This window comes from Suricata suricatta, chromosome 1 (genome assembly GCF_006229205.1).
Source record: "Suricata suricatta isolate VVHF042 chromosome 1, meerkat_22Aug2017_6uvM2_HiC, whole genome shotgun sequence".
In the NCBI taxonomy this organism is placed as follows: domain Eukaryota; kingdom Metazoa; phylum Chordata; class Mammalia; order Carnivora; family Herpestidae; genus Suricata; species Suricata suricatta.
In genome coordinates this window covers 139444328-139460631 of record NC_043700.1, presented here as the reverse complement: position 1 = coordinate 139460631, position 16304 = coordinate 139444328, and the positions used below count along the sequence as shown (strand labels likewise).

Below are 16304 nucleotides of genomic sequence, written 5' to 3'. Positions count from 1 at the left end.
GGCTACTCGGTATTTTGGCTGGGCGGTGGTAAACGTTCTGTGTGTAGACTTTCCATAAATGCATCCCTTTTTAGCCTGCATCTTACCTGGTATACCTTCCAGTATATGGAAATTTTCAGAGTTTTGCAGGGAATATCCTTTCCTTTTCGACTACATGCCTCTTTGCACATATTTTATGCTGTAATATCTAAATGGTGTGAATAACATCAGGCTCTAATACTCTATCTGCTCTTCTTCTTCCGGAAAGTTTTTAGTCTCTTATCTCTGTTGGTCTTTTACCAGTTCTTTTAATTGATGTGGCCTTACATTGTTGTCAAAAATAATTTTTTTAAATCTATCATTTCAAAAGTACCTAGGAAGAGAGAGGGATCAACTCATTTACTGAATCATATTAAAGTTGAACTGGTAGCCTTCTTAAATTATTTTAAATTTAGACACTTCATTAATTCAGAGAATCTCTCCACTAATATGAATTAGCAAAATTTTACTATATTTTGGATCTGGTGTCTACATAGATATAAGAGAGTGGGCCCCACTTGTGAAACCAGATCCTGGTACATGTGCTTGGAATGATGGGCTGCAGGAACCTATTGAAATGCCTCCTCAGCTTGGCTTCAGGGCTTTAGTAAAATCAGTTGGGGTCATTGCCTACTTGGCATGAAGGCAGTGAGATACTTGTTTCCTTCTGTCATAATCTACCATTGGTCTTTCCCATTTATCCTCCTACTAGCCAACATAGCTTGCTGACGGTATTGTTCTTTTCTGTTTCTAGTCATGTGAGATAAGGTCACAAATTATCTTACATACTTCCACCTGTGTGCTTTGGATGGCATAACCTTTTGTCTGTTGTTTTATATTGTGTGTGCACATCCATGCATTTGAGACACAGAGAAAAAACTATTAGAGAATCACAAGTACTGTATATAATCACAGGGACCACAGATTCCTTGAAGTACTTTATGGGGACTATACTAGTTAGTAAGAGTTCCAGTCTTCTTTTGTGTCAGAGTGTTTCCTCAGCTGAGTTGAGACTTTTTAAATGTCTTTTTAAAATTTATGCATGCAAAGATAGAGAATGATTCGTTTCAGTTTTTAAATTTTTTATTTATTTTTGAGTCAGAGATAACGAGAGACAGAGGATGAGTGAGGGAAGTTGCAGAGAGAGATGGAGACGCAGAATCTGAAGCAGGCTCCAGGCTCTGAGCTGTCAGCACAGAGCCCAACGTGGGGCTCTAACTATTGAACTGTGAGATCATGAGCTGAGCCGAAGTTGTGATGCTCAACCAATGGAGCCACCCATGTGCCCCAAGAATGATTCTTTATAAATTAACTGCTTGTTTTAGATCATAATAAAAATTAAATGTCTAGTGTTATATTATTAGAAAGGGAGTCACTATGATTAGAGCATTTTGCTTTTACTGGTTGAAACTGAAAAAGAATTAGAAGAGATGAACCTGTGTATTTGCCACTGAGATGTCAAAGATCTAACATTCAGCTTTGGGGAAAGCCCACAGAGTAGTCAGAAAATTCGAAAACCAAGAATGGGATTAAAGGAGTTGTGGTTGGATAGATTATCAAGGAGCAGGTGGACAGCAGAGATCTCCCAAGGGTAGAGAAGGATTCTGAAAAGAATGTTGGTGAGGATGTATTGGCATAGGTGTTTGCTGTGCTGTGGTTTGGCCTCTGCACACCCCTGATCTCTCCATCAGATGTCTTCTGCCTTACCTTTGTCCCATACATTAGGGGTGACTTCAGCTTTTGGCTAGCACTTTTGTCACATACTTTGATAATTATCTGGATCTTTTGATGTCTTCTTCCTTCCTCTAAATTTGTTTCCAAGCCAATCACATTTTTTGAGTTATTTTAGTTCCTAAAATTTTTACTCTGCTTTCCCTGAGGTCCAGACACCTTCCCTTATTTGTCCTCGCATTCTCACCTCCTGATCTTTCCTTCACAGGGGGTTTCTCTTTTCTCCCTCTCATTCCTTCGCACGTCTGTTCCCACTGCTGACTGACAGGCTGTTAGCCAGTTTGGCAGAGTCTTTCCACTCTGTTAGTTCTGGGCCAGCTACAAACTTCTTCCTTATTTACTCTAAGGCTTTCCAAGTCTGAAGGCTCTTGGAGTGTGCGCACAGCATCTCCCTTCATAGGAAATGGACTTTGAACAGTAGTGTTTATACTAGTAACTCCAAATGGAAGTAAAATGATACCCAGTTGCTATTATCCATTCATTCACAAATATTTATTAAGTACCACTTAGTGCCAAGCTCTGAGGCTAAAACTGTGAATAAGACAAGCCTAGGGCTTTGATTCTGGGCTCTTGGAGTTTGTTTTATATTAAATCATGAACAAACAACAAAACTTTTCTAAACAAAACATTTAAAAATCAAATAAGCAAAAAAAACCAAACTGATATTCTGTTAGTTATGATTCTTTCAAAAAGCTCCTTCTGATGGTATTTTAAGTTTCCTTCATCTAATATTTATATCCTGTATTTGGAGGTCAGGAGTAAGAATGGGTTGGAGGTCTTAATGACATGTTTGTTTTATAATTATTTTTGGTAGGGGCAGCTCTTGATACTATGTTGCCATGGAAGACTAGGGAACTGGTCTGACAAAATTCAAGCTTCTCTTTTAGCCATTCTTTCTAGACTTTCTCCGACTCATTGCTAGTATCCCAACTGATTTATTCTCCTTGTCCACTTATATTCCTGCTCTTAGTGGTTGATATGTGAAGAAATTGCAGTTGGAGTAGCTTGAAATTTGGTAGAAACATGGTAGAAAATCAATATAGAAATAATGGAGAGTTGGCTGTATGTACATTGTGGAATTTTACAAATACTTGGCTATGATTGTGAGGTGGGACATTCAGAAGCATGTGACATTATTGCTTTTATAATTACATTGCTATTGCATCCTTTCTCCTTTGTCACAGACCTGTGGTTTGGGGCTGCTATTTAATCACAGTGGCAAACAGCACAGCTGAGTTCAATTCCCCTCCCTCCCTTTTTTTATTTATGAAAATGAAAAGTAAAGAAATGTATACTCTATCTCTGGGAATAGCCAAACTGAAAACCAAGAATGTTTCTGGCCTTTAATATTCTTAATGACATTATATTGTATATAATTGGCATGGAAATAGAATATATTCTTTTGGGTTGTATATTACATCTTCTCTTTATTAGAAATGGTGAAGTTTGTGTGCTTATTTATGCAAATAACATGGAGAGACCAGTTTTTTCCCCCAGAGGCAGAGGGCTTGTATTAAGAGATCCAGATTTAAATTAGAGTTTTACTACTTGCTGTGTGACCATGAACTTAATCTCCTTGAAGTTCATTTTGTTTATGTTTAGTGTGCTAATAAGAATACTAACTTCAAGGTGCTTTTATGAGCATTAAGTAAGATAATATAAGTTAAAGTAGTTAGTATTTAAAAGGATTAGTTGCCGCTTAAGCTTAGATATAGACAGTTTCTAGTAGATTTCTTATGTCAGCAGGGGGATGGGAAGAAAGAGTATCAGTGAGTCAGTGGAGTACAGAACACATTAGCATGCATCCTTCCAAAACTACATTTATTATTAGTTTTATGGTCTCAAGCAGTGCAAATCAGACCCATACCTCTGAATTTTCTGACACGGACACCAGATTCCCTGATGTCTGTTTTATGTAAGTTACCTTAGTTATTTGTCATGCTAAAGTTAGTATTTAATTATTATTAAGAATAAAAATTCCAGCTTATTTCATACCCCAGGTGATCTTTGTTTTAGCTTGTTCTGAGGTTCTCTGTTGCTTCATTGTAAAGGTATGAGGTGAGGGGGGTTGATGTGCTAATTGCATTACATACATATTTACATTTTTATTTAATAAACACATTTAAATATCTTCTCCTATGCAGTAAGTTCTCCTCACCCCTTTTTATTGCATCTAATAGATATCATTGCAAAGGACTTTATGAATTGCTACATGTGTGCTAAAGAATAACAATGATTTTCAAACTTAGTACAGAATGCAGTTAATTTTTATAGAAGACAGTATGTACCTGCCAAGTGTGTACTTTCAAAATGAAATTGTTTTTAATTGTGTGAAACTGCCTAAAAATGTGATTCTACAAAGCTTTCTTTTTCTTATGGCCAGAAAACAGTGTATGGAAATTAATTATGATTATGCACCTGAGGCTGATTCTCCTTCTTTTGTAGAAATCAAACTTAAAAAAAAAGTTTCTTTGGACCAAGAGCACTTATGTGACATTTGTATGCCCTAGAATTTTTTTGTTTTTTGCTTAAAATTTTTTCTTAATATTTATTTATTGTAGAGAGACAGAGACAGAGTGTGAGACAGAGAGGGGCAGAAAGAGAGAGAGAGAGAGAGAGAGGGAGAGACAGAGAGAGACAGAGAGAGACAGAATCTCAAGTAGGCTCCCGGCTCTCAGCTGTGAGCACAGAGCCCAAAGTGGGACTTGAAACTGTAGACCGTGAGATCATGGCCTTAGCTGAAGCTGGATGCTTAACAACTGAGCCGTGCAGCCTTATGCAGCCTCCTCTCTGTGCCCTGGATTTTGATGGAAAGGGCTAAGTAGTGGTTACCTTTGACTGAATGAATCCCCAGCCTGGGCAAGAAGTAGTGTGCTTCAGGGTACTCTTGCATTTCTCCTTTTTGGTATACACTAACATTTTCTTCTACTACCTCCACTCACTTAGGATTGCAATATAATGAGTTTACTTTATAGACCCAAACTATAAATAGAAAGCACTGATTTACCTGATAATGTGTCTTAGTGAACATCAGGTGCAAAATATCACCAATAGAATGTTGTTAGGGGATCAGTTTCATAACAGCTTCCCACGTTTGCTAAAACACCGTGCACAAATTTATGATTCTAGATATAATCGGGTTTATAATCTCTTTTGGCTCTTGTCCTTGTCTTCTGTGATTTGGGTGATATGTTTTTTATGGAAAAGGCTGGTTAAACAATGAGGTTCCCAAACAAAGTTATTTATTTATTTGATTGTGTAGGTAAGGATTTAGAGGAAAAGCCAGGTAAGACACTGTTTATGAGGCAAGGTTGCTCACTGAATGATTTGGTTGCGATGCAGTAGTGTAGAGCAGTGGCTTGGAGGAGGGTGAGGTTATTAGAGCTAACCCTGTGTCTGCCTCAATTTACATATGCTTCTTTTCATTCAGATCCTGAGACACTCCCTCCGGTTAAGATAACTGGTTTATTTAGAGCCGTGGTTCCCAAACTGTAGCATGCTTCAGAATTATTCAAAGGTTTGTCAAAACTGCATGACTGGGCTCCAAACCCAGAGTTTTGATTATACGGTAGTCTCTCTTCTCCGCAGGACTTATGTTCCTAGATTCCCAGTGTATGCCTGAACCCTGTGTATAGCATGCGTTTTCCTATACACACAGACTTATGATGAAGTTTAATTTATAAATTAAGCACAGTTAAGAGATTAACAACAACCGATAATAAAACAAACAATTATAACAATGTACTGTAATGAAAGTCATGTGAATGTGGTCTCTCTCCCTCTCTCTCTCTCTCTAAATATCTTATTGTACTGTATTCACTCTTCTTATGTGAGGTGATAAAACACCTATGTGATGAGAAGTGGGATGAATGTGACGTAGGCACTGTGATGTAGTGTTGGGCTGGTGTTGACCTTCTGATGGTTCATCAGGAGGACCACCTGCTTTGGGACTACAGTTGAGTACAGGTAACTGAAACAGCAGAGTAAGGGGGATGACTGTAGTTGGTTGGTTTAGGGTAAGTCCCAAGAAACTGCATTTCTAACAAGTGCTCAGGTAATGCCAATGCTGTTGGTCTGGGCATCACACTTTGGGGACCACTGCATTGGGAAGCATTGGTTTGGGGTTCAAGGTGTTTGGGGGCAGGAGTGGGGAGTGTGCTAGGGAGGAGGTGGGAAAACATTGAAGTATGTTTATCATCTTGCTCAGGGTTTACCTAAAAATGTTGACTTCTGGATTCTTCGATTGTATGATACATCAGAGAATAATATTCTCGGTTAATATTACCTTTATTAATGAGAATCACATAAAGGTAGGAGGAACAGTAGATTTGATTGTTTCTTAGCATTGACCTATATTTTCCCCATCTGGTTAATGTATCTTCCTTGGATCTCTCCCCCTTCTCCCCCCGTCTAATACAAGTATAGCCAGCCATACTGTCATGAGAGAACTGATGGGACTGTACATGGAATTTCTTGGAAAACTTGTGACATTAGTCAAGATTATCATCATAATAAAAACTTTATTCATTTGGCTTCTACTTAATTAGATTTTGCAACAGTTAGGACAGTGCTTGGGTTAGAATGTACCTTTGCAGTATTTATAGTTTCCAAAGCAAATCAATAAATTTAGGATATGTCCCAGGAAATTTAGATTACTTAATGAAACTTCTTTCAAATTATTTCAATACTGTGGGGCGCCTGGATGGCTCGGTTGGTTGGGTGTCCAACTTTGGCTCAGGTCATGATCTCACAGTTCATGGGTTCAAGTCCTGCATTGGGCTCTGTGCTGACAGCTCAGAGCCTGGAGCCTGCTTCAGATTCTGTGACTCCCTCTCTCTCTGACCCTGCTCTGCTTGCATTCTGTGTCTTTCTCTCTCAAAAATAAATAAGACATTAAAAAATTTATTTCAGTACTGCCAGGTATATCCATTGATTTGATAATTAGAAATAAGTCTTGGGGTGCCTGGGTGTCTCAGTCAGTTAGGCGTCCAACTCTTGATTTTGCCTCAGGTAGTGATCTCATGGTTCATGGTACTGAGCCTCATGTCAGGCTCTGTGTTGACTGCTGGGAGCCTGGTTGGGATTCTCTCTCTCCTTCTCTCTCTGCTCCTCCTCTCTCTAACTAAAGCGGCTTTCTTTCTCAAAATAAATAAACAAACATTAAAAAAAAAAGAAATCAGTCTCATCTCATGATGATTGATGCTCATCAAATAAGCATCAGCTTATTTACATAAGCTACTTTTAATTTATGATCAGGATTTCTAAGCTTCCTTGCTTTAGGAATATGTTGTTCAGATTTCTTCACTTATTCAGGTAGAATTTCCAACCAGTGAGTCCAAAAAACTGCTTTTGCTTTAAATGTAAAGTGCAAACTTATAGCTACTTATCATTTCGTATTACTTGCAAGCCCATTGTTATTTGGGAGTATTCACGTTTGTACCTGGTGTCTTTTGTTTTGAGTGCACATTGGAAACCTAGTGTACAGTTCAGAGAAGAAACTGTGGCCTTCAGAAAGGTTCTTTTAGTTTTGCTTATAAAGCAGTTTTTCAGATGTTACTTTCCTTTGAAAAATGCCCTGTGCTCAGATTTTCCTAGAATAAAATGTCCCACCAGGTAAAGGGTTTAAGAGATCTAGGCCATGCTTACTCAATGAAATGCAGCAGAGTGGAAAACACCCTGTCTTGCCAGGTCAAGAAAATTATGATTTTTCTTATTTAGTAGTTAAAGACAATCATAGTATACAGAGCTGCTTTTCAATAGACATCAAATTATTATAAGTAGATTTTAGTCTGTTATAAAATTATGTGTTGAAGTGTCTATCTGAAGGAATTAAAGTCTGTAATCTAAAAAATAATTTGGAAGTGACTGCGAAGCTGAATTCAAGCTTTAGGGCTTGTTTTTCAACCCTTGTCCTTTTGGTGTGAAGACCAGCCTGAGTCAGATCATTGAGGATTAATGATGAATGCATTACTCAGCACCCTGCAGGGGTTGGGTCAAACACCGTGGCTTTGAAAAGTTAGTCTTTTGCTTAGTAAGCCTAGAAATGTCAAGTCCAACTGCAGGTCCAACTGCAGAATGAACAGAATGTCATTCTTTTGGTTAACATAGTCTACTTAAAGATGGGCTATCAGTGTTTTTGATGCCCCCCTCTCTTTTCTTGTATGATGGTGTCATTGATTGGCTAGATTGCCTGTAGATTTTACCTACAGCCACTGTATTGCCAGGGACCTTGGTTCCATTAAGTGTTCCTGCTGAAACCCATTCCTTAACGTGAATAAGAAGATTGGCATGCTGAGGGGAAAGGAGGATTTGCTTCTATTAGTCTGGCAAATGAGAATGCAAGAAGTAAGGGGACTATGACAGCACTACTTTGATGAAAGATGGGGATTCTGGATCAGATACCCACTAAGGAGAAATCTTGGTTAAAGTGTTAGCTGGAGAAGGGACCACAAATGGGTTTTCTGACTAATCAGAGTGAGCTGTACCCTAGGAGGGACTGCAGATGCCTGGGGAAAGGAGGTCCAGTCCTGTAATCTGGAGTCAGCTCTGCTGACGTGAGGACAGAGGCCATCTCTGTTGTGGGGGGGAAGGGAAGGAAAGGGTACCAGGTGGATTAGGATGTACGTAAAAGGCAGTGACAAAAAAGCAAACCAAAACAGGAGTAAATTTTTTTATGCTTATCATTTTAGATGTTTTCTTCCAAGTTTAACTCCTCTTAAACTATACTCGAGCGAGGCAGTAAAACTTAAAAATGGTATTTGGGTTTTTACGTACTTTTAACTGTCTTTGTGCTCCAACCTGGACTTTGGAAAACTCTTCAGGGGAATCCCAGAGGAGCTAAAGCATCATTGCCATTCCCATTATCATCTCCAAGTGTTTATGAAGTATGCAACCAAAGTCTCTGCAGTTTTGAAAAGAAGTCCTTAATTAGGGTTCACTTTTATTTTTTTTTAGGTAGCCCAGCCATGACCCATAGGAATCTGACTTCCTCCAGTCTGAATGACATTTCTGATAAACCGGAGAAGGACCAGGTAAGCAAAGACATCTTACTCCTGAAATGTAAGAGTAAATGTGTATGTAGAAGATGCTGGAATGAGATTAGAAATGATGGTTCCCAACTTAAAATGAACTGATATGTGTGGATGGGCTTTTATTTCACTTCCTCTGAGTGAAGGGGAAGCAGTATGTGGAGGGATTTGAAATTTGAAGATAAGAATTAATCTTGATTCCAGCCCTTACAGATGTATTCTCTTGGGCAGTTTAAGTCTTGGAGCTATAGTTGTCTCAGTTTTAAAATAGTAGTAATAATAATCCCTATTGCAGGGTTATTGTGAGGATTAAAAAATACAGTTTAGGAGAAAATGCTCTGATAAACTATAAAGGCCTAAGAAATGCTGGCATTGTTAGCTTTAGGGAGATACTTCAGGCAGAGGGAGTGATAGCCTTTTTAGCTACGTTGTCTATGAAAACATAGTAAATAGCCTCTTTGACATGAAGAGCAGTTCGGTTTTGAATCTTAATTTGCTTTTTTTAAAAAAGAAGATGATAGGATCTGGGCCATTTTTCCCAGTTGGGTGGGTATCTGGACATAGAGAATGGTGAGTAGGTATAATTTTGCACTTTATGCTAAAAAACAGAACCAGGTACTTTGGACTAACTGGGTGACATTTCCACCTCAACAAATAAATCTGAATTATGCATTCTAAGGTAAGGGGAGCCTTATTTATGACAATGTGCCTCTTCACTGGGAGCACTTATAGTAGGGACAAAGGTTTGTAGGCTTTAGTGAATTCTAAAACGTACAGGAAAATAACTTTGTGCTCTTTCTTCCGTCCTTCCTTCCCCAGCAGTACCCCATTAGGGCCTTCATCATCTCAGACTGGATTGCTAGAAAAGCTTTGGACTAATCCCTTGTCTGTTTTTTCCCATGTCAATAATCTACTTTTCATATTATTGCCCTCGTATTTCTCTCTGGATCAAAAGCTTATGATGGCTTCCCATCAGTTAAGTTCAGAATTCCCTTCCTGATTTTCAAGATTCTTCGAAATCTAGTATAGTCCTTCTGATTTTAATTTGTGTTCCTCAGAAGAGGTACTCTCTGCTTCCCTCAGGCTTAATTACCTCCCTGTTACATGGAGATTGATTCTTGACTCCGAGAACTGCTCCCCCTTCATAAACTAATGTAGATCTTTCTCCTCCCTTGCATTTACCTACCCCTGAAGTGAGCAGAAGGTCATTCAAGTATTGGATACCTAATAGTAGCAGAAAAGCTCAGTCCACTAGGACTTACCTAGAGTTGTCCTCAATACCATTGGGCACATTTTGGCTCCATTCAATATTTACCAGTAAGTTTCTGTTTATATGGTTTTTCAGGGGTCTTGATACTTGCATAAGGCAGAGTTAGGAATATCTGCTTGGCAGAGGTTTTTGGAAAAAGCTTCTTTTATTACGGAGAGTCTTGTCTTGCCAGGAATTTGCCAATAAGCAGCTGGTACATGCTGGCTAAGAGAGATTTCTTACCTTCTTGAGTGTCTTCAGATCTGGGCATATGCAGAGGAAATTTGATGGCTTAAGATGCATATTACATAAGCTTTTGATGCCAGTGCTAGATGAAATATGTTGGAACATGATGATTTGGGCGTGTTGATTTTGCTGTAAAACCTATGTGATTGTGGTCTTTGAAACCAGAATCTTGATGCTTATCATGAACATCTCATATTCATCATGGTACAAACATACTAAGATGAAACCAGGAAGATTGAATTCCAGAGTTTTGTTGCTTTGTTTTCAAAGCCAGAAAGAGAGGGTTGATGAGTATGTCATTTTCAGAGCAACTGTCCATCTACGTTATATCTATTTCAGTAACCGCAGCTAATCCAATGAGCTTTTTATCCCACGAAGAGGAGGAAACTCCATTCTTTGCTTCCCACCAAAGAGTTTGAGGAGAAGTTCTGTAACTGACCCATAATCTCTTCTACAACCCAAGGCAGAGTAGGAATTCAAATTAATATTTTCAGTTTCTGTACTTTTAGTAACTTCAAATACAAAAGCTTCTGGATCGTTTTAGGATAAGAAAAAGAAAATGGGTTTGTCAAGAAGATGCAGCTATGGCCAAAAAAAACCACAATAAACTCGGCCGTTTATTTTTTAACCTTTTTTTTTCTCTGTTTGGGTAGGAAAAAAAGATTGCCAGGCTCAAATTTGTTTTGAAAAAGCTTTTATAATTAATTAGCCAATGTCCTGGAAATGATCTTGGCAGTAAAGTCAAACTTGTCCTGTATGCTTTTCCAAGTTGGCCCAAAAAACTTCCATCCGACTGGAACTGAAGTTTCTGACTGACTGATTATTCTGCCTGGCTATAATTCGAACAATTGCAATGGTGCCTCTTGACTTTCTGGAGCTATAGAACTTCCCAGTAGCACAAGAACTATGGGCTTAATGTTCAGAGTTATGAAGAGGAGCAGAATTTCTTTGACAGCAACATAGTGACAAAATTTGAGGGCATATTTTTTATGAGATTCTGTTTTGGGAAAACAGAAGAAACAAATCTGTGGACTGCACTTTTTCTCTCTGGTTCTGCCAAGCCTATGTACTTAGGATTTCAGTAGCGGCTGCCTTTTTGAGAAATAGCTCAAAATAGTTAACGGCAGAAGAGCATAGCCAACATTTAGGTGATTCAGTGCCTCAACAATATTCCAACTTGGATGTTATATTTATTAAGCAGAAAAGCACCTGGGGAGAAGTAGATTTAAAAAAACACCACATCTGGAGCTCATCTCCTTGGAAATCTATATAAATAATCTCTTCTATTTTGTTGCTATGGAGGATTTTTTTTCTTCATTATCCAGTTACCTTCACTATTTACCTTAGATTGATTTGTTTTTCTATCTCCTTTTATTCCTTTTCTGTTTTTTAAAAAACTTACAAGCTCAACGGGTACTTGTCAAATGCAGTGGCTTAGTTCTGATTTGCATTCGAGTGTGGAATCAGCTGTGAGGATAAAATCTTTCTCATCATTTTACTTCTTAGCTTTAACTGTGGTGGAAGTACTTTGCTAAGTGGTACAGTGACTGTTAGAGGGCTTGACTGTTTTTCAGGCTGATCAGTAATGCAGTAACGTCTCACAATTGCATGATCGACCTTCAGTGAAATTGCAGTGCGTAGACGACGGTGGACCCAGTGGCCGTAGCAATGCCTTGCAGGTTCTCAGGGAGACCCTGCTCTACAGAACCTTCTGACTTCTTACTGGGTATCACTTCTGTGCGGCTCGTTATTTAGCTCACGTATCTGAGAAACTACCCGTAGGTCTACTGGTAGAATTTGGCCTGACGTTAATTTCTAAAGTGTATTATAATCATTTTTAGCACCACCTATTATTACCTTTTATCTTCCAGTATACTTGCTGGTCTTGATTTCTATTTTTGAAGTCCTGGGTTTTTTGTTTTTGGTTTTTTTTTTCATGTTTGTTTGTTTGCAGAAATAGACCTGACTCTAAATATTTTGTCAGAGAGTAAGAGGATGAAGCCATTAAAATCATGTATAAGTTTGAAATTGCTAAAGCCACGACTGTTTTAAAATGAAACCCAGAAAGAAACATTTTGTGATTGAACTACCCCTCATCCTTTTCTTACACATATGTGATGTAGGAATGAGTCAACTAAATTCAGCTGAGATTATTTTTTCATAGTTTTGAAGATTTCCTTCCTAAGGCTTACATAAAGCTTCCCGTAGCGTTAATAGCTGTTTCATATGCACAGTAACAGAAAAGTATTCTAGCACTTCCTTTTCTTTTTCACAGCTCCACCAGGAAGTCCTCTAATTCACACTGAGCACTGGGGGGTCCTGCTTCTCTCCTTGGAGAAGGTGCAGTGGCTAAGCAAGGCTCATATTTTCTGAGGTTATAATACTTGTCTTTAGCACATGTTTAGGGACCATTGAAACACTGTGGTGTTGGGAGAGCTCCAGATGGGATCACATCTGTGAAAACCTGAGAACAAAGGCATATTGTGAGGAGGTGGTCACGTCCTTGGCTGTCACTATGGTTTGAGTAGCTGCCGTGACTTTCCCTGTGGTTCAGGGGCTATGACTTGCCTTCAGCCAGGTGTTCCTAATGGGATCTGGTGTAGCCACTGCAATGATTACCTTCAGCATCTCTTTCAAAGGGCATTAGTTTGCCATTTAGATAATTAACAAAACTGATGATTTGTCACCATCTTTTCCTTTTCTATGAGAAATTTGACTTTCTATAGCTTCCTTCTCCCACCGGATGCTCTCTCCCATATTCTTAAAGAATTAACAATCCAAAGTTATTAGTAGTGTTTGAGAAGCACCAGTACACTGATTTCAGGAATCTGTATCCCACTTAAAATGGGGGCAGTTGAATTGTCCCATTTCCATAATGCTATACTTTCACAAAAGCTATTTATTTGAATCAGAAGACTAACATTCATTTAAAAACAGGTTCTGTGTCAGCTTGAAAAGGAAGCAGATTAACCTGACTGAAGTAAACTAAGCTCTATTTTGTATTTTCAGGTAAATAAAAGAGTCTTTTGTGAAACTTACAACTATGGTTTTAAGTAACTGTCAGGTTGCAATACATTTGAATTTTTTAAAAAATAATTTTTAATATTTTTATTTACTTTTGAGAGAGAGAGAGAGAGACAGCATGAGTGAGGGAGGAACAGAGAGAGAGAGAGAGAGAGACAGACAGACAGACAGACAAACAGACACAGAATCTGAAGCAGGGTCCAGGCTCTGAGATGTCAGCACAGAAACCAATGCGGGGTTTCTCACAAACTCACGAATTGTGAGATCATGACCTGAGCCGAAGTCAGACACTAACTGACTGAACCACTCAGGCATCCCATATATGAACTTTTAAATCACCTGATAACTGTATGCTGCTATGGTTTGAACACATACATTCATTCAAAAAGTATATTCTGTGCTAGGAAGTGTTCTTGAAGGTAGGGTTCCAGAGGTAAATGAAACAGATGAATTTTTTAACTCATGCTTTTGGGAAAAGATAGACAATAAGCAATAAAAACAAGTAAACATGAATAGAGTAGTTTCACGCAATCACAAGTACTACTCTGAAAACACAGCAGGGTAATGTGAAGAAGTACAGGAAAGCTGGTTTAAGTAGGAAGTTTAGCCAGGGAAGAGAAGATTTGGGGGAAGAGGCTTCTAGACTCTGCAGAAAGCAATAGTAAAACCTTGAGGCAGGAATGAATCCAAGAAACTGGAAGAAATAGAAACAGGTTCACAGTGGTTGGAGCAATGGTAGCAAGTGCGCAACGGTAGATGGGCCAGGGAAGTTACACAGGGATAGCTTTTCACTTTATTCTGAGTGCAGTGAGATACCGTTTTAGGAATTTTACCTGGGAGTTGTATGTACTGATTTTCATTTTAAAAAGATCACTGAGCATGCTATGTGATAGGATAGAGGAATTTGCCAGTGTTTTGGATCATCTGGTATTGTTCCTATAATCAAGCATAGGATGAGCACCATGTACATTAAACTGATAGCTCTAAAGACCCAATAGCCAGTTTCTTAATATACTTACCATATATTAAGACATCAAGATCTTATTCCTGTCAGTAAAGGAAGTTCTTCTGTTTTACAAAGTATTTTAAGAAAGAAAAAGTTTCCTAGTTAAAATACTTTACAGGTACAATTAATTAGATTAACTTATTAATTAATATGAATATAACATTAAAATATTTTAATGCACTAGAACTGGACATAGGCCACCAAGAGGAGTGAGACTGAGCTTTTGAGTCGTGGCATCTGTATCTCCGGGTCTCCTACTGATGTTTCTGTCCACAGACGTCAGGTGTGTGGTGTGTCACCTGGCAAAACACGGGAACACATGACTCCTGTAACCTTCACGGGAGCCTCTCAGTCTTTATTGTTCATAAAGGAGCATCAGTGGTAGGAAGGGGACAGAGCGGCCGAGTGAGGTCCTGAGTCATACTCTTACCTGTACCTGTGAACGAACTGAACTCCAGGAGAACGGCAGGCCATTCCTGTGTTGGACGTTTAATAAAAGGGATGGCAGGTTTTACGTCTTAGATAATTAGCCAGCATGTTTTAAATTTGAGGCCCCACCATAACTGTATGCTTTGTTTCCTCTTTTCAGTAGATAGCATTTCTGCATTAACCAATTCCACGAATATTCCTAGAATTTATTAGGGAGAGGCATAGAATGCCATCAACAATTATCTTTGATGGATGTCTAATCTCATGTCACACGTTACCTACTTCTGACCATGACTTCATTAAAAACATAAACAGCTTCTTTCCCCCTTGGAAGTAACAAATTGTTACAAAATCAGAAAACAGCAATACCTTAAGATGAACATGCTAATGGCCGGGTTAAAACCCTTTATAATAGTTGTAAATATACACATGGAGTCATTCTTCACCTGCTGTGGTAACGTATCATCTCTATATTTTTCAAAACTTCATTTTTTTCTAATTCAAAAGTATACAAAATTGCTGTAAAAATTCAAACAAAGCAAATATGAATAAAATAGGCCATGAAAATTCACAAATTCCCACCCTCAAAATAACTATTATCAATTTTATGGAGAGTCCTCTGGGCTTTTTCTATGCATAAAAATTATATACTTATTCATATGAAATACAAATAGGATCATATTGTTCTGCAGTTGGATTTTTTAAAACCCAGCAAAGCCACAGATATCTACATTATTCTTTTTAAAGGCCAGAGCATACAAGAATCATATTTTGTTTAAATGATGCTCTACTATAAATATTTAGTTGTTGTCATTTCTTTGCAATTACAGTCAAGCTTTTGAGAAAAATCCTTATTGTATTTTGTTTTGCATTCTTTCATGAGTATTTCTGGAGGAGAAAATTTTATAAGTAGAATTGCTGGCTCACTGTGTATTGCCAATTACCTTCCCAAAAGATTATACCAATTTGTGTCCTAGATTTTTTAAACATTTTAATAAACCCTCCTCCACTGCTGGGATACTTTATGCCAGTCAGATTTGAGTTTCTCTTTTATGATTCACTCTAGTTAAAGCTTAGCAACTCAAGTTGTTGAAGTGAAAAGAATCTCAGTCACTGGCATCTGCCTCCCAGCTCACTTTAGGGGCTTTTTGTCAGAAACTTAAAATACCGAAGCTAAAACTGGGTTTCTTGTCCTGGTTTGATTGCATCCCTGGGCTGGCTAATCCTCCTATATTCTGAGGTAAAGAGGTGAAAAGTCCAGGGATAGTAGCCGTGGTCACCTGTATGTTTCTTATTGCTTCTGCTAAAGGTGTTGTTGTCACCAGCTCTCAAAGAAATCCTTTAGGCTTTGTGGGAATTTCCTTGGCAACCAAGGATGACTTCTTCTCAAGAGCCCTTCTTGGTGGTCAGCATTTGGAACAAAAAGGAAAATTGCGGAAGAGTTGAACAAGTGTTGTCTCTGAAGTGCTGTTCAACACATTTGCAGCTTGGCTCTGCACCTCCCTCCTCTCCCCAGCCTGCCACCCCCGAGAGACTGTTAAGTGAACTTCCATCCAGACTCTGAAGCAAGTTA

The 16304-nt window shown here is 38.5% G+C and overlaps 1 protein-coding gene across 1 annotated transcript in view; it reads left to right on the top strand.

Moving 5' to 3' along the window:
• Positions 1-16304, top strand: part of SLC4A4 (solute carrier family 4 member 4) — a 318791-nt gene that overhangs the window by 161327 nt on the left and 141160 nt on the right. The window contains exon 7 of the mRNA XM_029945109.1: positions 8704-8780. Within this exon, the coding sequence (XP_029800969.1) occupies positions 8704-8780 (77 nt within the window). The remainder of the gene's footprint in view (positions 1-8703; positions 8781-16304) is intronic.